Source organism: Ictalurus furcatus, chromosome 26, assembly GCF_023375685.1.
Source record: "Ictalurus furcatus strain D&B chromosome 26, Billie_1.0, whole genome shotgun sequence".
Classification (NCBI taxonomy): Eukaryota; Metazoa; Chordata; class Actinopteri; order Siluriformes; family Ictaluridae; genus Ictalurus; species Ictalurus furcatus.
This window is the reverse complement of record NC_071280.1, coordinates 5,583,984-5,610,237: the sequence shown is the minus strand read 5'-3', so window position 1 is coordinate 5,610,237 and position 26,254 is coordinate 5,583,984. Positions and strand designations below refer to the sequence as shown.

General features: G+C 39.6%; 2 protein-coding genes across 4 annotated transcripts; one reads left to right on the top strand and one right to left on the bottom strand.

Annotated features, from left to right (window-relative positions):
* Positions 1-1,045: 1,045 nt before the first annotated feature.
* Positions 1,046-16,832, top strand: rcan1b (regulator of calcineurin 1b). 3 transcript variants are annotated; one of them, XM_053616259.1, is made up of 4 exons: positions 1,046-1,410; positions 11,534-11,707; positions 11,932-12,091; positions 15,373-16,832. In XM_053616259.1, the coding sequence occupies exons 1-4, from the start codon at positions 1,291-1,293 to the stop codon at positions 15,540-15,542; spliced, it is 624 nt and encodes a 207-aa protein (XP_053472234.1). In that variant the 5' UTR covers positions 1,046-1,290; the 3' UTR covers positions 15,543-16,832. The 3 variants fall into 3 exon arrangements, with proteins under 3 accessions (XP_053472234.1, XP_053472235.1, XP_053472236.1); XM_053616260.1 differs by lacking the exon at positions 1,046-1,410 and adding an exon at positions 1,453-1,529; XM_053616261.1 differs by lacking the exon at positions 1,046-1,410 and adding an exon at positions 11,182-11,354.
* A 2,611-nt stretch (positions 16,833-19,443) lies between these two features.
* Positions 19,444-22,999, bottom strand: LOC128602451 (small integral membrane protein 11-like). The gene is made up of 3 exons (XM_053616262.1): positions 22,654-22,999; positions 21,542-21,766; positions 19,444-19,645 (listed from the first exon to the last, which is right to left on the bottom strand). Exons 1-2 carry the CDS (start codon positions 22,666-22,668, stop codon positions 21,578-21,580), a joined length of 204 nt encoding a protein of 67 aa, XP_053472237.1. The 5' UTR covers positions 22,669-22,999; the 3' UTR covers positions 19,444-19,645; positions 21,542-21,577.
* Between the last annotated feature and the right edge of the window lie 3,255 nt (positions 23,000-26,254).

Sequence of the window (26,254 nt, the reverse complement as noted above, 5' to 3'; positions counted from 1 at the left end):
GACATACAGGTATTGTAAAAAGCTTTTAAACATTTCATTTTAGTGAACCACCACTTTAAAAAGTCTGTGGGACATTATATATATATATTGTGTATCTATCTATCTATCTATCTATCTATCTATCTATCTATCTATCTAAATAAATAAATAAATAAATAAATAAACTTGAGCAAGGCCCTTAACCCTCTCTGCTCCAGGGGTGCTGTATTATGGCTGACCCTGCGATCTGACCCCTACCTCCTGACATGCTGGGGTATGCGAAGAAAAGCGTTTCACTGTGCTGTAATGTATACGGGGCGCACGGTGGCTTAGTGGTTAGCACGTTCGCCTCGCACCTCCAGGTTCGATTCCCACCGTGGCCCTGTGTGTGTGGAATTTGCATGTTCTCCCCGTGTTGCGGGGGTTTCCTCCGGGTACTCCGGTTTCCTCCCCCAGTCCAAAGACATGCATGGTAGGCTGATTGGCGTGTCCAAAGTGTCCGTAGTGTATGAATGGGTGTGTGAATGTGTATGCGATTGTGCCCTGTGATGGATTGGCACCCTGTCCAGCGTGTACCCCACCTCGTGCCCGATGCTCCCTGGGATAGGCTCCAGGTTCCCCCATGACCCTGAAAAGGATAAAGCGGTATAGAAGATGGATGGATGGATGCATGTTATGTATACGTGACCAATAAAGGCTCATGTGCGTATATGTATATATATATATATATATATATATATATATATATATATATATATATTTTTCATTCACATTTGAACTATTCATTACATGTTTGTTAATAATATTTTATTGTGTATTTATTATTATTGTCAGATGCAGTGCTAGAAACGTATGGTTATAAATAATAATAATAATAATAATAATCATCATCATCATCATCATCATTATTATTATTAGCATTATTTTTATTGTTGTTGTTTAAAAAAAAAAAATTCTATAACCAGAGGGGCACATTTACATTTTGAGACCAAAATGCCAGGGTCTTGAGCCAATAACAAACTTATAATTGCTTTTCACATGAACTGTCGTCATTTCCGCTTTCGGAAACGATTTAATTCGGCGCCATAAAACGCCCTGCCGCGCTCCGTTGTGCCTGACTGCACGAGGGACCTGTAAAAGCCTCCCAATAATGAAACAGCGCTCGGACCGCTGTGTTGTGGCCGCGGAGGGCTCTGTCCGGACCGCCGCTTCACCAACACACTGGACGGCTTGAAGCATTATTTGAGCATTATTTGACCTCAACACGTCTCCAGCGCGTGCAAAACTCGACCATTATTGTTTACATCCGCCATGCAGGAGTCGGATAAACGAAAAGGGGCGGCGACGGCGGACGTTCAGGTCGACGAACAACCCAACGCGCTTATCGCGTGCAAAGTCCCCGAGCAGGTCTTCAATGACACCCACGTCAAGGTAGGCTACAACTCACCAGATACCTCGCGCTAAAGCTTCACCTTTAACACGCAGGAGCCGACTCGCTTTCCCGATCCGTTTACTCGACACATCATTACGATTGTGGCGTTGACATGCAGGTGAGGCGTGCGATGAATCATTACGAGTCAGTAGACAATGACGATGCAATGGATTATTATACATCAAAGGCTTAAGGAAAAAAACAAAAAGCTTGGTTGTCTAATATTCTGTGCCACAAATATCTCCAAAAAATATAGTGTGCTTATATATCCACTAATCTGTACAAATAAATCCGACCTCAGTCACCAAAATACTGTGTTCATACTATCTTTCATTATGGACACATAGATCACTATATAAACTGACCTGACTAATAACATTCTGCATTACTGAGACAATAATATTCACAGTTCAGTAGCTGTGTTTTCCCCACCAATGTGGAAGAAAAGTACAAAGGAATATTCAAGAAAAACAACAACAACAGTGTTGCAATAAAACAGTGTGTTGACTTGGTCAAGCCAACATCATAACAATTTAATGCAAGAAAAAAATTCTTTACATTTTATGTAAATACAGTGTACTGTTCATAAGTAGCAACTGCGACATAGTTACATGTATCTTTTCATACCGTATGAATATTACAGGCAGATAATGGCTTACTGTACTTACAACCTAAAGCTGTGTTCACCAACCCTTAAAAGATCATACTCGCTGCAGACATGATCCACCACTTCTTTGTGCAAACCGATGCTTTCCTGTCCATATCCTGTAATTTGGGACAGCTAACTAGGTAATCCGGGACGCTTGCGTAACTGCAAACAGAGTATTGTATGAATTTGATTTTTAAGCGTTGAATCACAGTGTTTTAAGTCGTGTCTATGCATTGTCTTGTTTAAAGTGGCTAATTTGTTACTTATTAACATCTGAGGTGTTGGTTTATTATTCCAGCAAGGGTTAGAATGGTTTCATATTTCCAGATAAATAGACTACGGTTCACAAATACAGTGTCGTCCACTACTATTGGCACCCTTGGTAAATATGAGCAAAGAAAGCTGTGAAATATTCTTTTGTTAAAAAAAAAAAAAATTCACAAAAATACTCTGCTCTCACATATCAAACAATTGCTAACACAGCATAGGTTTATTAAAAAATATCTTTGTTAAAAATAGGTGTGCAACAATTATCACCCTTTTAGTCAATACTTTGTGCGACCTCACTTTGCCAAGATAACAGCTCTGAGTCTTCTCCTATAATGCCTGATGAGGTTGGAGAATACATGGTGAGGGATCTGAGACTATTCCCCCCATACAGAATCTCTCTAGATCCTTCACGTTTCGAGGTCCACATTGGTGGACTCTCCTCTTCAGTTCACCCCACAGGTTTTCTATGGGTTTCATGTCAGAGGACTGGGATGGCCATGGCAGGAGCTTGGTTTTGTGGTCAGTAAACCATTTTTGTGTTGATTTTGATGTATGTTTTGGATCATTGTCCTGATGGAATATCCAACCACGGCCCATTTGAAGCTTTCAGTCAGAGGCAGTCAGGTTTTCATTTAATATCTGTTGATATTTGATAGAGTCCATGATGCCATGTATCCTAACAAAATGTCCAGGTCCTCAGGTAGAAAAACAGCCCCAAAACATTAAAGAGCCATCACCATATTTAACTGTGGTCATGAGGTACTTTTCCATACGGCTACCTCTCTGTGTGCACCAAAACCACCTCTGGTGTTTATTGCAAAAAAGCTCTCTTTTGGTTTCATTTGACCATAGAACCCGATCCCATTTGAAGTTCCAGTAGTGTCTGACACACTGAAGACAGTCGAGTTTGTTTTTATGATGAGAGTAGAGGCTTTTTTCTTGAAACCCTTCCAAACAACTTGTGGTGATGTAGGTGACTTCAGATTGTATTTTGGAGACTTTCTGACCCCAAGCCACAACTAACTTCTGCAATTCTCCAGCTGTGATCCTTGGAGATTTATTGGCTACTCGAACCGTCCTCTTCACAGTGCGTTGAGACGATACAGACACGCGTCCAATTCCAGGTCGATTCATAACATTTCCAGTTGACTGGAACTTCTTATTTATTGCCCTGATGGTGGAAATGGGCATTTTAAATGCTTGTGCTATTTTCTTATAGACACTTCCCACTTTGTGAAGCTCAACAACCTTTTGCTGCACATCACAGCTATATTCCTTGGTCTAACCCATTGTTATGAATGACTAAGGTGTTTTGGACTATGTGTTACCTCATATTTATACCCCTGTGAAACAGGAAGTCAAATTCCTGTTCCTAGACACCCAGATGGGAATATACTTCAAATATATTTTTCTCATATGAATTTATAAGGGTGCCAATAATTGTTGCACACCTATATTTAACAAAGTTTTTTTTTTTTTTTTTTTTTTTTTTTTGATAAACCTGTGTTGTGTTTGCAATTGTTTGATATCCATGAGTGCAGAGTATGTTTGTAAAAAAGATAAAGTTAAACAATAGTTTTCACAGCCTTCTTTGCTCATATTTACCAAGTGTGCCAATATTAGTGGAGGACACTGTGGATGTAAATACCAGGAAACAAAAGTTGAAATCTTAAACTCTCGTCTCTCATCCATCTTTTGATCTCAAACCCAAATGTTTTTGAAGTATAGCTCAAAGAAATGAATAAGCCTTGCCATTCCAGTAGTTTCAGAGGGAACTGTAAATTCTGTGGCTATGTATGATGTTGGTATAAAGAAATTGGAACTAGAACATCATTATAAATAATTGCAATCCCTCCTCCTGATTTTAGGCAGATCCAAGGTGGATCTTTGGTGTCTTTAGTTGAAAGAAAAAATGACAGACAAACAAAAAAAAACCCCCAAAAGCCTTGGCAACTTCGCCTTCAGTCTGTGCAGCATGGCTCCTCACTGCTGGTGGGCTGTGGTGCAGATGGCTGGTGTTGCCCTCAGCCTTGCTTGCTGCCAGCATCGCTTGGCGAAGAATAAACAGTTGTGCCACTTGACGGCAGTGAGCTCTGTCAGCCAACTGGGGGCACCAGCCTGGCAGTCTCACTCTCAGCTGAGCTGGGCTGGGCATTTGTTGTCTGATTGTTTTTCCCGCCAGTCTGGCAGCCTCCTCCTGCCTGCTGAATAGCGCCCCTCAAAGGCAGTAAGCAGCCAATGGGGGTGCTAAATTGGGCTCTGTTGCTTGGTGGAGAATAAACTGTTGTTGTCTATTTATCTGGAAGAGGGCAAGGTTTCCAAAGCTCTCCTCAAAGGTGATGAGCTAGGTCTAGTTGCCTCGCTCTCCCGCCTGATTACGATTAAATTACTATTATGCATTGCTTCTCACAGCAGCTGTCAGCTGGATGAGTGGCACTCACCACTTTGCAGAGAATAAACAGTTGTTGTCAATTCATCTGCAAGAGAGCAGAGTTTCCAAAACACTCTGTGAACACTCTGTCACCCAGCTGGTGGTTTGGCATCACCCTTGTCTATTCTTTTGGAAGAGGGGCAGAGTTTGTAGAGCTCTGCTCGATGGCAGTGAGCTCTATCAGCCTGGCAGACTCACTCTCAGCCTCCTGAGCTGGTTGGAACCATTTAAAGTGTTAGTGGCCATTAAGTAGTAATGATAACTTTTGGTTCGATTCCCGGTCAGGGAACAACCCCAGCCACTGGAGAGATGCACGAGCTAGTGCACTCTCGGTTTCCGGTCCCAAGCCCAGAAAATGGGGAGGGCTGTGTCAGGAAGGGCATCCATCATAAAACTTGTGCCAGAATCAAATATATGGACAGGAGATCATCTGTGGTGACCCCGAAAGGGAGCAACTGAAAGAGGGATAGGGATGGGGGTGGGGGGTTACTTTTAACTGTAGCGGTTCTACAAAGTGCTTTAGACTGTTTCTCATTCACACACACACTCACACATGCAAGGCTCTAGCCTGCCATTGGGAGCAACTTGGGGTTAAGTATCTTGCCCAAGGACACTTCGGCATGTGGAGTTATTTGGGCCAGGAATCGAACCGCCAACCCTGCGATTAGTGGACAACCTGCTCTACCACCTGAGTCACAGCTGCCCCAATTAATGATCATTTTTAGATGATGTATTTTGAACTCTCTTGCATAAAGTAGAGCAGTAACAGAGGATCAAACGTGGATTTACTGTGACTTAGGGACGTGACTGTGGTGAAATTTTCCCACCGGCTAATCGACGTGTGACAACACTGCTAATACCGGTATCACCTGGGGGGGGTATCCCTCGCTTTTAAATCGCTTATGAATGCCCGTGCGGCGGTGCGCATTTTACTTTCGGTTTCGAATTTGTGGCAGTACGGGCGTGGCAGTTGGTTGAATATTGGGTTCATTATTATTCTTCATGAAAAACACAACAACAACAAAACAGTACGATGACAAACTCGCCTATGTTAAACACAGAACTTTTGAATCCAAATCTTCTGCCCTCGTCTTGTCAGTCAGCTCGCCTCAATCTCGTTACGTGATGAATGAAATCTGATCTGTGCTGCGACTCTGACTCGTTCGGCTCATGCTGAATTGAGCAGACACGTTCAGTTTTTAATTGTAGTGGCCGAACACGGTGTAACACCGGGAATACCGACTATCGCAGCAAGCCTACTGCTACTTAAATATATTTATGATTTTAATGAGAATAATCCTTGGTGCCATGTAAACAATACTAAAACTTTGTGTAGAAATTGTTACCATGCTTTTCTTAAGTAAATCTCACACCAATATTTATTTCAGTGTGTGCTTGTTGAACATCCATACCGAAACCATGTCCATGAATATGGCAATCTATGTAAAGTAGTGCCCTTCTTTTGTGGTGATGAACATTCAAGGTCACAAACACTGTTGAATGAAATGAAATCATTTATTTGCATTGAAAGTGACTTTTGCAAGTTGGTGTGTGCCATTTTTTTTTTTTCTTCAGCATTACACTGTTTGTTTAGCACAAATTCAAAAGCGTGTTTTGAACCTGCTTCTGAACATATCTGAATGTCTGATTGGCTGGGAGAAGGATTCTGGGCATTGTATTATTTATAATGGCACCGTTAGAAGCTGACATTAAAAAACGAAGCATCCATGATTATCACTTTTAAAGTGTCTTGTTTTGCACCATTGAGTTAAGCTTGATACAAATGTGATGAAAACTGCTAAAGAGTAAAGATTAATACGCAGTTAAAATGTTGACTTCAATTAAAAATGAGGTCAAATATTTATTACATATCACTTATATCAGCCATTCAAATATCAGTTATAGTGGATATGTGAGTGTGGATCAATTATTTTGGTACAGAATAATTTATCCACACACAGTGCGGTGGACTGAAAGGTTAATACATAGACAGAGCATTGATATTCATCGTATAGACATGCTCCAAGCATCAATACGCACATAGTAAGTCACCTGCAGAATTGTGTAGATTTAAACGTCTGAAACGGGAGGTTTTGATGATGTATACCATCCTAAAAAAAAAAAACAACAAAAAACTGGCAAACTACATCTGGTCTAGTCATACACTGCATGGTAGCAGATTAGGTCTCTGAAGGTATAGTCATTCAGAATGTTTTGTAAAGTTGGTGTAGCTTTCTTGATGTGCCATTGATAATGTACTTGCTATTACGGAGGGGGAGAAAAACGAGACCTAAAATTAAGTAGAAAAACACTAAAAATATCCCTGACCTCTGTTGCTTTAGTGGAAAAAAATACCTTTATACACAGTTTCCAGTGACATATAGGTCAGTGGCCTATTTGTAAGCAAGCTCATAATTGCACAGACACATGACACGCAGTGTGTATCTTTTTATGCCATTTAATAGAAACTTCAGGTAAATATATACTGTGCTGTAATGTGTGTGTGTGTGTGTGTGGAACTAATTTATTACGCATCCCATCTCAAGCCTCCGTTGCTAATTCATTTTAGAGCTAGTAACGGAGGCTTGAGCCATGAAAATAGAATGAATAAATAAATAAATATCGATTAAGCGTACTTGTTCACAAGGTTTTTCGTTTTCTATTACTGCAGAAAATACAACAAATAAATAGATAAATATTGATACTTTGTTACTGGCTTATCACACGTGCTTTTTTGCTCGCTCTCTCTCTCTCTCTCTCTCTCTCTCTCTCTCTCTCTCTCTCTCTCTCTCTGATAACTGCATATCAATGACTCAAGCCTCTGCTTCGCCTCGTGGCCGCATTACCACCTTGGATGCGCATCATTTTGCTAATAATTCAACGGCCTGTCGTCAGTTATTCCTTATATGTTTCTGGAAACTCATTTTTACTGTGTGCTGGGGTGGACAGTAGCCTAACCTTTCCGTTATTTCGGTTAACTTGGCAAAGTGATGTGGAACTGTAATGCGGTCAAGACCTGACTGGAACTACTTTTGCTGTGCATTTACTTAAAAATAATTGCACACCTCAGAACGTCTGTCAGCCAATCAGAATCGAGAATTCAACAGCGCTGCGGTATAAGCTATGTTTATTACAAAATGTGATATCAGTGTTTTTGTGCTGAAAAACTTAACCAGATAACCAGATACTGTTCCTTGAAGCTGTGCTGTGCATTTACATTTGTTCATTCACGTTTATACTAGATCTGAGGGAGGATACAATCCATGCAGTTGAGGTTTAAGGACGTTGCTGAACGGTCTACCAGTCGCACTCTGACAGCCTTCTAATTAAGGCCAGTTCACGCTGGAAACGTCATGTGTAGCATCATGTCATAGATCAGATTTTTGGTGAAACCTGTCAATCATATCACCGCGTAAACAGTTTCACATGTTTTTCTTTATTTATTTTTTACATTTAGCTGCTAAATTGTATGCTGGATGACCGTATGTTGACTGTCTATTACAGGGTTACTCTGAAAATTCACTAAATAGTTAAGCCTAGAATAAGAAACAGGTGAATCTGATTGTTTGAGGTACACGGACAATGCTGTGAAAAAGTATTTGCCTGATCCTGATTTCTTCTCTTTTTTTTGTGTACATCTCATACTCAATAGTTTCAGATCTTTTAAATGGAATAAAACAAAGGTAACCTAATCACAACTTTTTATTTATTTTAATTTTTTTCTTGAAGCGAAAAATGTTATCCAACACCTATCCCCCATGTGATCATTGTCTTGCTGCATAGTCCAGTTGTACTTGAGTTTCAACTTACAGATTGAAGACCAGACATTCTCCTTTAGGATAGTCTTTCTGATAGTGGAGTCATGAACAGTGATCTTTATTGATGCGAGAGATGCCTGTAGGTCCTCTCATGTTGTCCTTGGCTCTTTTGTGACTTCCTGGATGAGTCGTTGCTGTGCTCTTGGAGGGATTTTGGAAGGTCGGCCACTTCTGGGAAGGTTTTCCATTTGGAGATGATCGCTCTCGCTGTGGTCCTCTGGAGTCTCTGAGCCTTTGAAATAGCTTTGTAACCCTTCCCAGACTGATGTATTTCAATCACGACCTTCCTCATCATTTCTGGAATTTCTTTCTTACCCCTGAAGGTGGTCAGAAGGTGCATTATTTTCATATAACGGCACAGGTAGTTCCGGCTGTAACATGATCATTTAATAATTAATGTGCTCGTTCTAATGTTATTGTTTCTATGGTAGCAGCTCATACACAGGGACTTGTACAGTGGATGATCTAATAAGACCGATAATAAATACATTTAAAAATGGGTTGTTTAACAAAGTATTCTTATCATCATTAATGTGATGAAGTTTTTCGGAAGAAATTTCAGCCTCAGCACTCTGTACGTCTTTCCGTTTCCTCCATTTTCTCAGTAAAATGACAGGCTTGTGGGTGGGTGTGAGTGAGTGAGTAAATGAATGTTTACCCCAGCTATAAAGTAGGAACAGGCACGCAACTTGTCTCTGAGATGTTCCATAACATTAAACCTAACAATAAACTGTAAAATGTGCAGTATGTCGTTCATTAATAAATAAAACATTTTAACTGCTGGTAAATCGCTGTGGTCTAAGCAGAATAACACACTCCAGACCATGCTGTTATACAAAAGTAATGAACCCACCCTACCCTCCGTGCATGCATTAGTTTTGTATAACACCACAGTCTGTTGTGTGTTATTCCTTACTTAGTTTCTGTCTGGTGACTCTGCCACTCTGCATTTTTTCCATCTCCTTACCTTGGTTTCATATTTCCATTGTTCCCATTTCCTCAGACTTGAGGAGTTTTAATGTTTTCTGACATGCTTTCTGGCTGACACGCATTTCTTATCAGGTCTCATCCTTCTGAACTACGTATAGTCAATAACATACAAAATTGAGCTTTTTCACTGTTGTCAGGTTGCACTCACAATATTGAAGCATGAGTGGGATGAATTCCTGTAAATGTGTTTATTTTTGGAGGAGAATGAAAACGAATGTGTTTTCATTTTTAATTCTTTTATAAAGCTTATGTTTATTGTATTGCGAGTCGGTGGTGCTATGACAATGTGCTAGCATGTGTATTACTACACTGCATTATGGAACACGAGAAACTTTTGAGCTACATCCTGGAATGGATATGAGAAATATACATCACAACATCTCCTGTTTGGACTGCATCATTGGTCATTTGCTCACTTGCCATTGCAACACTGTTCAGCTATTTATTTATTTATTTATTTATTTATTTATTTATTTATTTATTTATTTGCAATTTAACACCTTGAATGTGTTGACATCAAGCCGACCAAATGTGATGTGAATCTGATCTATGAGGAGCGTTGAATAGATTGGTCTGTAAACCCCACTTCCTGTTTCCAATTGGTGGCACTATGAAAATGAATCACTGTTGGCATATACATGTGATTTATGGGTCATCATTGGGAATTTTGGACCACATCTCATAATGTATAGGGCAGTTATGTCTCAGTTCCTGTTTGCCTGGCATGACCTGATTGATTGCAGTGCCATAACAACACCATTTGAGAGAAAATAAAATAAAAATAAAAAAAATTCTTCACAATTTAATATCATGGATATCCTTATATCATCCTGACCAAATTTGGTCCAATAAATTGGTTGAACCTTCTAGGAGGAGTATTTAAAATTTTGGTAGCTGTCAAAATGTACTAAATCCAAAATGGCTGATTTTCAGTTTGGGTGGATGCAGTTATGAAATTTGTGTCTTAACAAAGACAAGAAAAATGTCACTGGGGTCTCGATAGAGTCCCTGGCCCACACCTAGGCCCAACCTTTAGCCAGAACATGATGGCATACACTTCTGACCTTGTACCAAGTTTTGTGCATTTTTGAGCATGCTAAGTACCTCAAAAATGGCAAACATTTTTTGAAAATAAATAAATAGCAGTCCTGCCAAAAACAATAGGGTCCGTCACACCCTTGATGCTTATTGTGACAATCTTAAACGATGGGCAAGGAGAAGGCGGGAACTCGCTGAACATAAAGTTTAATAATAAACAAAACTCAAAACATAACAGAAAAAACACAGTCGAAACACAAATCGCATGTGCCTCTCTCTTTCCCCCTCCCTCCAGTGCTTCCAGCCACTCCTTTGTCGCTCTCTCACTGATTAGACAACTCAGAGAGACAGAGAGAGACAGGGACTCCAGTCCCCAGACATGCTGTCATCTTCCCAGCTGGGAAGCGATCCCCCACGACGGCAGACAGTGGCACTGGACTTTGTGGCGGTTGGCTATGGCTCCTCCCCTTTTCAGGCAGACGCCAGCCACACCAGCGGGTCCTCCATCCTCCCCTGGTTTATCCTAAAAAGAAAGGACTGGCTGTGAAAGAATTTTATAATAGAAATGGAATTCACAGACAAGTACTGGAAATAATACTTTGGACTTTCTTAGCAGTAGTATAATAAAACGGTTTGTATTGTTGTTACATTCCCCTTTTATGCACCTAAAGACAACTAAGTACAGTCCTTTCTGTCTTGGTGGCTACACTTGTGGACCGTGATGAGTTCAGCCACGCAGCAGTTCAGGTAAGGCTGTTTAGCAGTGAAAGTTACCATGTTATTTTGCAAGCAGCAGAGTAGACAGTATGATGATACTTCCTGAAAATCGGGGGAGGTGGTCTACAGGAAGACTTTAGTCTTCACCAAGTTACAGGACCTTCTTTGTTGTCATTACCTATTTTTTTTTTTTTTTTTGTCATCTTCAGGACCAGTTTGAAACACTGTTTCACCAGTTCGATGTAGGAGTATATTTCCAGTTCTTCAAAAGCTTTCGCCGTGTACGCATTAACTTCACCAACGCAGTGGCTGCTGTTCAGGCGAGAGTGAAACTTCACAAGAGTGATTTCAATGGCAAAGAGATGCGCCTCTATTTTGCTCAGGTACCAATAACCAGTAACCCACAATCAGGAATATCATTGTCTATATAGATCATCATTACTTAATGCACATGTGTTACATAAAGTTGAGTCAGTTTAAGAACTGGACTGTAGCAAACTGGAATATATGCATATAAAAAAATGTGTTTTGAATTTAATTTAGACCATATGTTTCCTATCTATCGTTCTTTGCTCTCCAATCTCCCCTTGCCCTATTCTTTCTTCAGTCTGTGCAAATCGGCAGTCCTCGACTAGAGCCCCCAAAGCCAGAAAAGCAGTTCCTCATTTCTCCTCCAGCCTCTCCTCCAGTGGGTTGGGAGCAGGCTCAAGATGCTATGCCTACCGTTAACTATGACCTACTATGTGCTGTCTCCAAACTTGGTCCAGGTAAAAAAATCATTACAGCAGCATCAGTAGTGAATCCAACATTTGATGCAAAATTAGATCTTGCACATCAGTGGTAATATTTCTTAGCCTTACTGTGGGCTATTCTAGTTATTCACCTTGGCTAAATTGGTGTTAGTCTAAAAACATGAAAAGAAACAGGTTAGACAATTAACCAATTTGCTTACTTTTTTTTATTTTTTTAATATACAGTACATTAACATGATACAGTATACATACCCCTGTTATAATGGCAGGTTTTTGTCATGTAAAAAATGATGCCAAGAAAAGTCATGTCAGAACTTGTTCCACCTTTGATGTCATCATGATGTGAAAAAGTAAGTGCACCCCATGGAAATTGTTGGCTTTTGTGACCTATTTGGACAAGCAAACGTTTGATCATCTTTGAAACAGTGCCTGTTAATAAAGTTGATGTACTTGACCAAAACTACAAGGAAAATTAGCTTTTCGAATCATTTATTCGAGAGAAATCTCAATAGATGTGTGATTCTTCAATGGAAAAAGTAAGTACACCCTTGGCCTCAGAAGATAGTATTGCCCCTTTTAGCAGAAATAACTTCTTGTAGGCGTTCTGCATAATTGTCCACCAGTCCCTGACATCAGCTTGCTGGAATTTTTGACCACTCTTTCATACAATATCCTTTCAGTTGCAAGATGTTTGAGGGTTTTCTTGCATGTACGGCCCATTTCAAATCCCCCCACAACATTTTAATGGGATTCAAATTCGGGCTTTACACAGTGTTTCACAGTTGGTATGAGGTGCTTCTCCTGAAAAGCTGTCTTTGGTCAACGCCAAACATGTCTGCTGTTACTGTGAGCAAACAACTCTCTTCGATTCCTCTGAAGAGGCCACAGCACATTATTCCAAAAAGGCCTGGTCTTTGCCTATATGCTCAATGGCAAACTGTAGTCTTGCAAAGGCTTTTTACTGGCACGTCTCCCGTGCAGGTCAAATTTGTGGATGATTTTCCTTACAGTGGAATGATGTATTTCAGATAATTTGGAGATCTTTTTAAATCCATTGCCTAACTCGTAGGCATCTGCAACCATTTATTCTGAAGGCCTTATAGAGCTCTTTAGATCTTGACATGATGACACTCAATAGCAAAGGGAACACCAGACATTAGATATGAGCGGGGAATGAGTTAGACAGGTTCTGCTCACTGGCACCCAATCTTGAACACCTGATTCTAATTTTATGGATTTGAATGTGTAATAAATGTAGGGATGTACGTACTTTTTCCATGTGACTTACCAGTTTTTTTGTTCATTTACATTGTGAAGATTACTACAAAATGTCAGCTTTGCGTGTCACTTGATTGTGTATCAGCTTTATTAATAGGCACAGTTTCAAAAGAGGCCATGGTCTGCAAAGAGCTTGCAAAGCATGTAGTTGATCTCACTGTCAAAAAGTATCGATCAGGATAGAGGGGTACAAAAGAATTTCCAAAATATTAGATGTTTCATGGAACACTGTGAAGGCCATCATCACCAAGTAGATAGATTTGTGACCAGAGTGACATTACTAATAACAGAATGTCCCTCCAAAATTGACGAAAGGACAAGACAGTCTCTTGTATACTTCATATGTCTGGGGTAGGGTGGCCCTTTCCCATGGAAATAAAATATCAAGCCTGTCAAAATTTTGCCAAACAATGTAGCAAAATTTGTTCTGGTATGATGAGACCAAGGTAGAACTTTCTGGGTGAAATTCTAAAAGATATGACGACTTATCACGTGAAGAACACCATTCCCACTGTGAAGCATGCGGTCGCAGCATCATGCTATTGGGCTGCCATCTATTTTGGCACAAAACCTGCTGACCTCTGTATGAAGAGAAATTTCACCTTTCAGCACCTTTTTCTGAATTTCATCAAAAACATGTAGAATGATTTGGAGAGGACTGTACAGTAGATCCCCTTATTATTTGATAGTCCTGGAGCATCTTTGCAAGAAAGAATGGAATAAAATTGCCAAATCAAGGCATGTTAAGTTGGTAGAATCTTACCTAAAAAGGCTGAGTGCTGTATTACAAGCAAAAAGTGTTTAACAAAGTATTAGTTAAGGGATGTGCATACTTATGCAAACAGGTTATTCTAAGTTTTTTGGGGTTTTTTCCCATTTTCTTTTTTCTTTTCCCCTTAAAATTTTTCAATTTGTTTTTCACTGGAATTTTGTTGGTTGCTAGATCACATCAGCGGTAGAACAAGATCCGCCATGATTTATCTTGCTTTCAAACCCGCAGTTTTAAAATGCACCTATTATGGTTTTTCAAATATTACCTTTCATGTGGTGTGTTATAGAGCTGTTTGTGAATGTAGAAAGTCTGCAAAGTTTCAAAAATCAAAGCGCAGGACAAACGGAGCCATTGACTCCCAAACGAAGGAACCATTTCTGACCAGCTGAAAGAGTCGTTAGTAATTCCAGACTTACTTCCTGAACTAACCTACGTAATTCCAGACTTACTTCCTGAACTAACCTACATAATTCCGGACTTACTTCCTGAACTAACCTACGTAGGTTTGTAATAAAACGCTCCGCCTCTGGTCTTCATCGGCTGCTTGCTGACAGACGGAGCTGAAACTCGTTACGGTAGTGGCCCTTTCCTTTTTGAAACACACTGACAGCGGTAGACCAATCGCAGCAGACTGAGACATCTGACCAATCAGAGCAGGGTATGCTCTGTGAAAGGAGGAGTTTAGAATGAATCCTTTAGAACAGATCATTTAACGAGTCGTTTGTGACACTGGGGGGAAAAAGGTAATGCTGTAGTTTAAATGATGAGCATGGTAGTGTTTTTTGACCTCGGATGCATGAATCTATTGTATGAGACTTTTAAAACAAAATTAGGCACGTTTCAAACCCATAATAGGTGCTCTTTAACATTGATGTGTAGACATTTTACATGCACTGTACATACTGTTTTTATTATTAATTATACCTGTTATACAATGTTTTAGGTAGTCTAACATTTCTTGAAGCCTAGATATTGTCATTCACGTAATGTGTTTTGTATATACCACCCTGTACAATTGTGGTGAACAGAAAAGCATCTCAGAATGCACAACACATTGAACCTTAAGGTGGATGGGCTACAGCAGCAGAAGACCACGTTGGGTTCCACTTCCGTCAGCCAAGAACAGAAAGCTGAGGCTGCAGTGGGCACAAACTCGCCAAAACTGGACAGTTGAAGACTGGAAAAAAACAGCCTGGTCTGATGAATCTTGATTTCCTTTTCTTAATCTTATAATTTTCTGCTTTAGGTGAGCAGTACGAGTTGCACACTGGAACCACCACCACTCCCAGTGTGATAGTGCATGTGTGTGAAGACGACAGCTCGGGTGACGAAGAAGAAACGGAGGGAGGAACCCGGGCTCGCCCCAAAATCATTCAGACTCGGCGGCCAGATTACGCTCACTCTGTCAACAAGTGAATTTACTTGACCATGCTGGCAAACTAGTAATTGAACTGATAATCCAGTTTCACCCTCCACATCACCATGGAGGCAGCAAAAATAAGCACCTTTTTCTTATATGTGGAATATTCCATCTTTACCATCACACATGCTTCTAAATTAAATCTGGTTAATTACAGTAGAACAAGACCTTTAGAAGTGAATTTAATTTAACAAAAGATGCTTCTGCTTGGCATTACATTCATATACTGAAAAAGTGGCATTTGGAGGGTGCTAGCCTGTTTTGTTTCTTTCTTGATTTTTAATTTTTTTTTTTTTTAAATTCATTTTATCGTCATGTGTGAAAATGATCTCTACATTGTTAAGGGCCACTAATGTAGACCAACTCATTGTCAATATGTTGTAGCTTGTTGTGTCTGTCTATGTTGGTTCTAGTATTGTGCAAAAATGTAATTAGCGTTACTGCAGTTTTCAAACGTTTTTCTGATTTATTATGCACTTGGGACCGTATTCAGAGTTGAGTTAAGCATGTGGTGAGGGGTTAATACTATAACTGCACCGATTTGTTATTTAGACCTCAGAGACAACTACAGCGGACAAATTTATTTACGGGGTGGGAAAAAATCAGGCGATCGCCATAAAAACTTCTTTTTTTTTTTTTTTTGGTCTTCTTTTTATTTATTGTAAACTGTATTTTATTGTCACTTGCTTTTAGGGTATTTTTATTGCAAAAAAAATTTAAAAATGTAGTTTTCTTTGTCCCTCAACACTTTCTAGCCCTTTTTTTAAAAAAAAAAATTTTCTGGCTTAAAGATAAGCGCTAATCTTTAAATGTGCGCTTCTCTTTAAATCTATCCAGACAGACCTGCAAAACTCCTTTCACAAGAGCTCTACACAAATTCAAATCGGACTGATTTCTTTTTTGTTTAGGAAAGAAAGGCAACTTCTCAGGCATGAACTACATGTGGGTAATTTTAATACGTGAACAGAAGTTCAAGAGAACGTTCTCTTCATGGATAGTGATGTAATTGAACACAAGTCTGAATACGGCCCTTGAAGAATAACGCCTTATTATGTGGTACACGTTTGACATGACTTGAGTGTCGCTTCAGATCTGTTGCATAAAATGATCTAATGTGATCTGTTGTACTCTGTTGTCTGTGGAGATTAGTCAAAGCCACTGTCCGAGGGTAAAGAAGTAGAATTTTAAAATGCATCCTGTGATTTGTAGTAATTTTACCATCATCTTTACTAAGTATTTGGTGTATTTGAATGTAGCCCCTATCCATTAAATAAGCTTCAGGATTATATCTTGGATGAACTGATCTCATTCTTAGACAGCAGGAAAATACTTTGGGGGGGGGAATTCAGCAATCCAGTAAATACAGTTGGGTCCATAAGTATTTGGACAGTCGCCGCTTTCGTCATTTTGCCTGAAGTGTAGACGTTCAGCTTCAAAGGACTTAACAAAAGTATCGCATTAACCATTTAAGAATTACAGCCTTTTTTAAATTTTTTTTTTTACGAGTCCCTCCATTTTCACAGGATCAAAAGTAATTGGACAAACTAACACACACAAATATTAAGATTATTTTTAATACTTGGATGCAAATCAATAACCAAAGCCAAAACTTTGTGTTACACAATTAGACATAGCTTATTTTATGAGTGGAATTGGTAAATATATTAAATTAATTCAAAGTATAAAGTTATGTTTGATTATTTGCATTCATTTTTGTTAATGTATAGGTCTAGATTTAGCCATAACATTAAAACCACCAACCTAATATTGTGTAGTTCCCCCTGGTGCCACCAAAACAGCTCTGACTCGTTGAGGCGTGGACTCCACAAAACCTCTGAAGGTGTGCTGTGGTATTTGGCACCAAGACCTTAGCAGGAGATACTTTTAGTCCTGTAAGTTACGAGGTGGGACCTCCTTGGATCTGACTTTTTTCCAGCACATCTCACAGATGCCCGATCGGATTGAGATCTGGGGAATTTGGAGACCAAGTCAACACCCTGAACTCGGTCATGTTCCTGAAACCATTCCTGAACAATTTTCACAGTGTGGCAGGGAGCATTGTCTTGCTGAAAGAGGCCACTGCCATCAGGGAATACTGTTGCCATGAAGGGGTGTACTTGGTGTACAATAATGTTTAGGTAGGTGGTATGTGTCAAAGTAACATCCACATGAATGCCAGGACCCAAGGTTTCCCCAGCAGCGCATCACAGAGCAGAGCATCACACTGCATCTGCCAGCTTGCCTTCTTTACAGTGTATCCTGGTACATCAGGTAAGCCGTGCAAATGCAACTACTGTCCACATGATGTAAAAGAATACATGATTCATCAGACCATTACTCCATGGTCCAGTTCTTTTCCTCAGGTGCCCATTTTAGGTGCTTTTGGCGGTGGACAGGGGTCGGCATGGGCACTCTAAATGGTCTGCAGCTATGCAGCCCCATACGCCCCATACCCATATGCACTATGTGTCCTGACTCCTTTCTGTTGTAGCCAGCATTATTTATTTATTTATTTATAGCAATTTATGGTACAGTACCCTAACCCTCAGCTATCCCACTTCTGTGGCATCGGGCCAGACGAGCTAGCGTTCACTCCCCACACACACGCACACCAATGATCCTTGGGTGCCCGTGACCCTGTCGCTGGTTCACTGGTTGTCCTTCCTTGGACCACTTTTGGTACTAACCACTGCATTCCAGGTCATCTAGCCATCGCAAATTGGCCCTTGCCAAAGTCGCCCAGATACTTTATGCTTGCACTTTTTTCCTGCTTCTAACAACAACTTCGAGAACCGGCTGTTCAATTTAAACTTATTCATAGTAGCTTGCATTTTTGGTACATGACTTTTTTTTTTTTTTTTTTAAATGAGCTCGGTGGAAGAAACTGATAAATATGACCTTGAATTTGTAATTCACTTGGACAACCCGATAAGTCGGGATAACACAACAGAATCATGCTCATGAGGCCAACACTGGAGTGTAGTGTAAAGTGTCCCCATACTTTGGAGGACAAATGTTTTCTGTTTATAATGAATACATCTATGAAACATTAACTACACACAAGTATCTACTAAATTTTATCTGGAAAATTTGCAGTACTATAGTTATCTGTTGCAAAAAGTCTTAATTCTAACGTATACCATGTTATAATTCTGACATGTGTAGGGACGTACTGAACCTCCAGATTTTAAAACAAGTGCAGGTGTTCATTAGTATTGATCGTACTATATTTCAAATATATTTTCCATATCTGGTCCCATGTTATACACCACAGTGCTGGGCTACGATATCGTGTAGCAGCTCGGTGGAAGAAACTGACGGCCTCTCTTAATGATGCCACTCTGTAAAAATACTAAAACACTGTATAAACTGGAAGTGGCAGCCTCGCTCAAGGCAGAAAAGAAGCTCTACAACAGACTCAACTTGTGTCAGAGGTCCAGAATTTAATTTGTGCATCAATTGGGGTCAAAATGCAGGCCAAACACAGGACACATCTATCTGTATCTAGAAGTTGCTATCCCCAACAGAAGTTATAAGTACATGAGCGATCCCTCATGTTGGTAAAACTCCAGAGTCTGTTATAAAATAAAAAATAAACAATAATTTTATGGCTATTGCCCTTATGATGAACATTTTAGATGAGTCTATTGTATGTGATGAAACCTTTAGAAGAAAGGTCCCATTACTATATAAATGCATAAATTCTAATACAGTACATTTCAGATAATGACAAAGTATGTAAATGGAAAAACTAATATTTACATGTATAAAAATAATTTTCCCCCTCAAAATGCTGGAAACCATTACTATTCATTTATATATATTAAACATCTAACACTGGTCTGCATTTCAGACTTTTTAAGCGGTATACTGATATAAACAAAGAATGTAAACTGGTCCAAAGATATCCACTTATTTTATTGGATTTTATTACTTATATACAGGCTTCACAGAGTAATAAATAAGAGTGTAGTATAAAAAGATAGCAAGCAACGTGGATTGGCTCCAGGTTAACAAATGAAACAGCTCCACCTGCGGCCTGATCAGTAGATTTGTCAATGGCACCATGATTTCTGTGTGAGGGTGTGGCCGTACATCTCTGGGGAAATAAAGGAAAGTCATACTGAAATACATTGGTAAGTACTAGAAAAAAAAAAACACTAACAGGAAGCTGCATGGACTAGGAACATACTTCCATATTTCTGCCCACATAAAGTTCATATGGCTATGATAAAAATGTAATAAACTTTCAAGTATTCCTTTATTTGACATGGCTTGCATTAGTCATTTATTTCTTTTTGGTGTTTAGACCACATCAAAATATCTAAGTGCCAGTAAGTGTAGACAGTCTTTTTTAATGTAATGGTATTTACAGCCAAACTGGGTATACGTGTACAAACAATGTGTAGGAATTACAAGACTTTCTATATGTGGCCCCCCTCACCTAAAGGACCACTTTAGTTAAGGGCTTTCTCCAGAATTCACAGGTGTTTCATGCTTAGTGGATCTCCACTAGTAATGTTCAGGAGGGAAAAAAAAAAATCTGTTTCTCCCAACAGGCTTTCAGCTGCTTCAGTTTCGGTGCCTTTTCATCCTCTGAATGTTTTTTTCAATTGCCCATGATTTGTTTCATAAGGTCTCATAATATGAAATTTCTTACTTAAGTTTTCTTGTTTCCAGCTCTTTTGAAATTGCGCTTTTTGTCTGTAGCCATGACTGAACATCTTTTATACGCAATATCATTCAATAAATTCATTTGCACGTGTAGTCAAAGAAAAAAACAGCTCTGGCAATTTAGCTAGTTAAGTTCATTAACACAGTCTGCTGCAACTGTCAGGTGAAAGGAAAAATTGGTGTTGGCTGGTGGACCACCTATCTTATATTCTAAGAGAGAATCCGATTAACATCTGTCCATAGGCCGCATTTGGCCCTGGGACTGAACTTTGGACACCCCTGGATTAGAGGAATTGGCAATGAGCATGGGCCAATTGTAAAAGATGTTAGTGGCAATGCAACAACACAGTGAAGGTGTGGGGCTTGGAGAAGCTCAGTACAGCCACCTCACAGTGAGACAGCCAGTGTACTTTCAGTGGCTGCCCACATCTGGATACAAACAGATTTATTCATAAATCTTTTGGATAAGCATTTACACAAGAAATTTGGTATTCATTAAAATGAATGGCCTTAATTATAGCAAATTTTTTTGTCCTTTTCATGGGGTTGTTACGCTGTTAAATATGATATTTTTATCGCCATAGACACAAGTCAAAATAATTTCTATTTCTACCTCTGAGAAAGTCTTTTTTGCCATTTACTCGTCATTTTAGTGTTGAGCTTGTATCTCACAAAAGTGAGCACACCCCTCACATTTCTGTAAATATTTGATTATATCTTTTCATGTGACAACACTGAAGAAATGACACTTTGCTACAATGTAAAGTAGTGAGTGTACAGCTTGTATAACAGTGTAAATTTGCTGTCCGCTCAAAATAACTCAACACACAGCTATTAATGTCTAAACTGCTGGCAACAAAAGTGAGTACACCCCTAAGTGAAAATGTCCAAATTTACACTGTTACACAAGCTGTACACTCACTACTTTACATTGTAGCAAAGTGTCATTTCTTCAGTGTTGTCACATGAAAAGATATAATCAAATATTTACAGAAATGTGAGGGGTGTGCTCACTTTTGTGAGATACTGTATTTTGGGGTTTTGTGGGCGTTACCCAATGCAAATCAGCTGCGCACTGAGAAAGGCAATATATCATTTAAATACATCATGTCATGCATCTTGTTGGTTGGTTGGAGCATAAGAAATCATAACTTGATTGCTAATCTCACCCTTTTTTCAATGGATAATCTCACCTAAATACTGTAGACTCCAAGAAAGTCTGCTTTAATTATAAAAAAAGACCACGATGCTCATGGGTTGAAAACGTGCACACAAAATGTGTGTCCGTAGCTCTTAAAAGTGACACAGAAACATGGCTTACTTTGTTTATCCTGCTTTCTCTAGCACACCAAGATGTTCAGTCATCCTTCTTGTTGTCGAGACGTTCCTGTGTTTCCTGTGCAAGTTTTCTCTCCGCCTCAACCTTCTGTTTCAGCTCTGCTTGTACCTTCTTCTGCTGATACAGTTTGGCTCCAGCAAAGGCAAGACACAAGAGAAGAGTCTTGGCCGCCAGAATGTAGAGCAGTAGGGGAACGTTGTCCAAAACCTAAAAAAAAAAAAAAAAAAAAAAAAAAGCAATAATGATGAGGAAGATGGACTGGCACCCTGTCCAGGGTGTACCCCACCTTGTGCCCGATGCACCCTGGGATAGGCTCCAGGTTCCCCGTGACCCTGAAAAGGAGTAAGTGGTTGAAGATGGATGGATGGATAACGATGAGGAATAATAAACATGACCGGGTATGGTACTTAACAGATTCAATGAACACAATCTTGTGAATTCGTTCATTAATTGAGTGTCAGTGGTAACTGAAACTGTATAATAAATGAACAAACACTCTCGTACATTCATGGACTGTCTGTGGTAATTGAAATCGTATAACAAATCTGAATTCTATACTACGAAAGCCAATTCGTCATAAAACCAAAGAAACCTTCTGGAACCTTCTGGAAAGGTCTAAAGCAGCTGAGGGCTTTCTGGAAGGGGGAAGGGGGACTAAAGATGGCAGAGCAGCTGCTTTACTACTTCTACTACTACTACTACTACTAATACTACTTTTTACACATTTACTTACTAATATCTGAATAAATCCTAAATAATTAAATTAAAAACAGTTTATGCAGGTTTGGTAATATTACAGGACCTCAACCCCCTGTCACTGTTTATGAGCAATACAAGATATTCAGACCATTGTTTAAAATAAGGTATTGTTTTATATATAGACCTCATTTTTGGCTCGAGTATATGAAGAGTTATATGAACAGTTGTCAGGATTTAACAAAGATAAGGTCTGAACTCTACACTTTGTCTAACACAACACAGGGTATAGACGTGTTAGTCTTCCAGGAGTAAGGAAATATAAACTAGTGCTCGACATGTTTAACATAACTCATTGTTAAAGCCTCTCACACTGAATGGGGGGAAATGCTCCTTACCCGCCAGTTTATCATCTTCGTTCTTTGCTTTTAGAATCTTCAGAAAACTTCTAACAAGTCCAGCTGGGTGAGTTTTAGCTCGTTTTTAGCTAACTCAATACGGTTCTCACTCCTGTTTACCTCCATTGGTTGTTACCACATATAAATCAGTCCCCGCCCCCTCAGATTCAGATCCAATGGGAGTCTGTCCTAGCCCTACAGCGTGTGCTCCAATCAGGGCTGTGTCCTAAATGGTGCCCTACTCCCTTATTCGTCTCACTAGCCATAATACGAACATCGTGGAATAATTCATGTAGTCTACTCAAATAACCAGCCCAAAGTCTTTCTAGGAAGATTTCTCCACTCGGCGGCCATTTTGGCAAGCCTCCGGGGTGTAACGAAAACTGACTCCGTGAAAAGGCGACGCGTTGCGTTTGCGCATGCGCTGTATCGCGTAAACATGAAGTACTCGTTATGTAATTTGAGGAGCGACACGTGCTCAGTTTCTTTAATTCGGCTGGTGGAGATGCAATGAGCCAATGATAGATGAACCTGAAAGTAGGATCACACGTCTAATTTATATATATATATATATTATATTACACACACACACACACAGAGTTTATAAATGCATACATACATGCAGTCTTTTACTTTCTAGCTGGCAATCACAGGGAGTTTAAATATTAAAAATATTCTATAGTTCTTGAGTCATGATAAATACGTCCTGCCACCATGTCGTTTCTTGGGAGCACAAACTTGGGACATTGACTGGGAGATAGTTCAAACCCCAAACAGCATATAGAAAACCCATCAGCTTCTCCAAGAAAAAAATACTGATGGACAAGCATGCTCTCTGACATTAACGCTTTCTCCTCATGCTCTTTCTGTGCCCAGGCCAAGGTTCCCAGAATGCTTCTAGCATGTAAACTGGTACCCCTTCTCACACCTCAGAGACCATGGTTTTTACCAAGGGCAGGGTATGGGCAGAATGGTGGGAGAGCACTGAATGGTGGGTCAGTCCATCTCAAGTGGTTCAATAATTGTAAAGTTGGTTGCTTGACCGTTTTTAATTTTTACATTTTTTTGAGTGATTACCTCTATGTACTCGCATTGCAAAACCACCATTTTCATTTTTATTTTATTTTACTTGGTTTAACCATGACAGGCCGTCTTTGTTCCATGGCACACAACAAATTTTGGTTCTACAGCTGTTTACTGAAACCTCAAAATCTCGGCTCAGGATGGCACTAGATCTTTACAATATCCCAGTGCACACTGCAAGGTACATCTGTGTACCTTATATATACACATGTACATATATAAACATTTTGCACATTCTTGATCCTTAGACTTAGAACTTAAGTCCAAATGTAATACTCAGGATTGCTCACAGTTCCACATTTAGGGTCAATTTATAATGGGAAGGGTTTGAGTCTCAGTCTTAATTTTTTAGGGGGTACCTAGGTAACTATAGTGTGCATGAAGAACATTTCAGCTTTGAGACTTCTCTCTGTTTTTTTTTTTATTTTTTTTTTATGGGGGTGAGAAAGTGCAATTTTTATTAACATCCCCCTCACTTTTGGGTTGAATATCTCTGGTGGGGGACCACATATGAACCTGAAATTTACATAGTTTGAGTTTAAGATTCCACTGGTTGCAGAGATAGGGCTTGTAGAAATCTGGGGAAAAGCCTACTTTATTCATGCCTTTTGAGAAATGAACAGATGTAATATAAGCATTACAAATGAACAGTACTTTACAGTAATTATGTTTATGATTGACAAACAAGAGCTTATCCTGGTTGGTGAGGTCTAAAATGTTGCTACATTTCATATTGGCATCAGTGAAGCATAATCTAAAACAAGAGTTTTGCTCCAATCTCCAAACATACCTGCCAATCATTTTCTAGTAATTATGAAGACATTGGTTAGCTTGTTCAGGTGTGTTTGATTAGGATGGAGCTAAACTCTGCAGAACCGTGGACCCTGATGGCCAAATTTGATCTATCATGTTGGACCCTGGTTTCATAATGTCTGAGACATTTCTGGGCTTTTCAGAAAGAGGAGGCATGATATGTCTCCCAAGTCAGGTATGTTTAGGGTGTACCCTGCTGTTCAGACATCCAGGTCAGCCAGGTTCTCTGTGCAGCAGATTTAGGATAACAGCCAAGTCACGTGGGTGATAGGGATTAGACATTCACCATAATCCTGTGTAGATAAAGGGTGGGGATAAAGCAAGGAGACACATCAAGCCATGTTACATCTGTGTAGAGTGGAAAGGCAATCACAATAGCTCTGAAGTGGCATTTATAAACAGGAGTTAATATCCTCTTATTTTTTGTCAAACCTTTTTCTTTGTATTATACCTCAGGGCAAAACTGGCATGGAGCTTTCCTCTGAGATTTCTAATGTCACAGTGATCCACACTGACTTGGACCATCTGGAGACTGGGGAAGAAGATGGGGAAGAGATTGAACTAGCAGATGGAGTGGATGAGGACATTGGAATGGGAGGTGAGGATAGAACAACAGGAAAGCAGACATCTGGCAACCAAATTTCTGCACCTGATTTACAAAAGAAAGCAGAACTGGCCCCAGTCATAGTGCATGTAAAACCAGGAGAATGGGGCACAAAGATTGTGGATAATGCCAGTGATGCAGAACATAAAGAAATGGAAGCTCCAAACAAAGATCTTGATAAAGAGGTAGAAAAGGAGTTGGAGCAAGTGGAGCTCAGAGTGTCTGAATTAGAAGCTGAGGTTGCGCCCCCTGTGCTACCTGAACACCAATCTCACACTGCACTACGAACTCAAAACAGACCACAAAGCAATGCTGAATTTTTTTCAGTAACTAGCAGAGAACATGAGGGGAAATCAGAAATTCTGTGTAAAGACAAAAAAACAAGATTTTCATTAAAGATGGAGGATAAGCCAAAGGAGGGACAGTGTGCAGAGAAAATAGCTGAGCAGGAAGTGGTGGCATCCTCTAAGGTAAGAATAATAGACAGGCCGTGTTAAGAGAAAAGGAAAACATCAAGCTCTGTGTTCAATAATGTTACAGTAAAGTAGAGGGATCTGGATCTGGAGACACAGAGAAGCAACACAGTTTTCCTGCAAATGATAAGCTTGAGGAAGTTAAAAAAATTGATAGTGGAAGAACAACAAGGTGTTTCTAACTTTTATAGTGAAAAAGGAGTTAAAGAGTTAAACTTGTCCTTATTTCATTGAACATGGAGAAGGAAACAAAAGAGCCAGTGGAGCCTGTTGTCTTTGACCAACATTTGAAATAAGTTTTGTGACTTTAGTTACATCAGAGGTTACCGAAGTCTGCCAGGTAACCCAGAAATCAATTCAAAAGTTCTTTCAGGACAGTTCAATAGTTCGTTCTTCCCAGACATGAAACTAAAAACCCACTGCAAGCAAAGCTGGTGAAATAGCAGAAAAAGGAGGAGATTGGTCAGGAAGCAAAAGCTGACACTACAGTTGGGCAGTCAGATAGTCTGTATTTGTTTGATGCAATGGAGACTACAGGAAACTACCACAACAGGTGGCTGAAGAAATGCATGGTGTTACAGGTTTGGAGTTAACTGAAGAATATAAGGAACTGGAAAAGGTACAATCC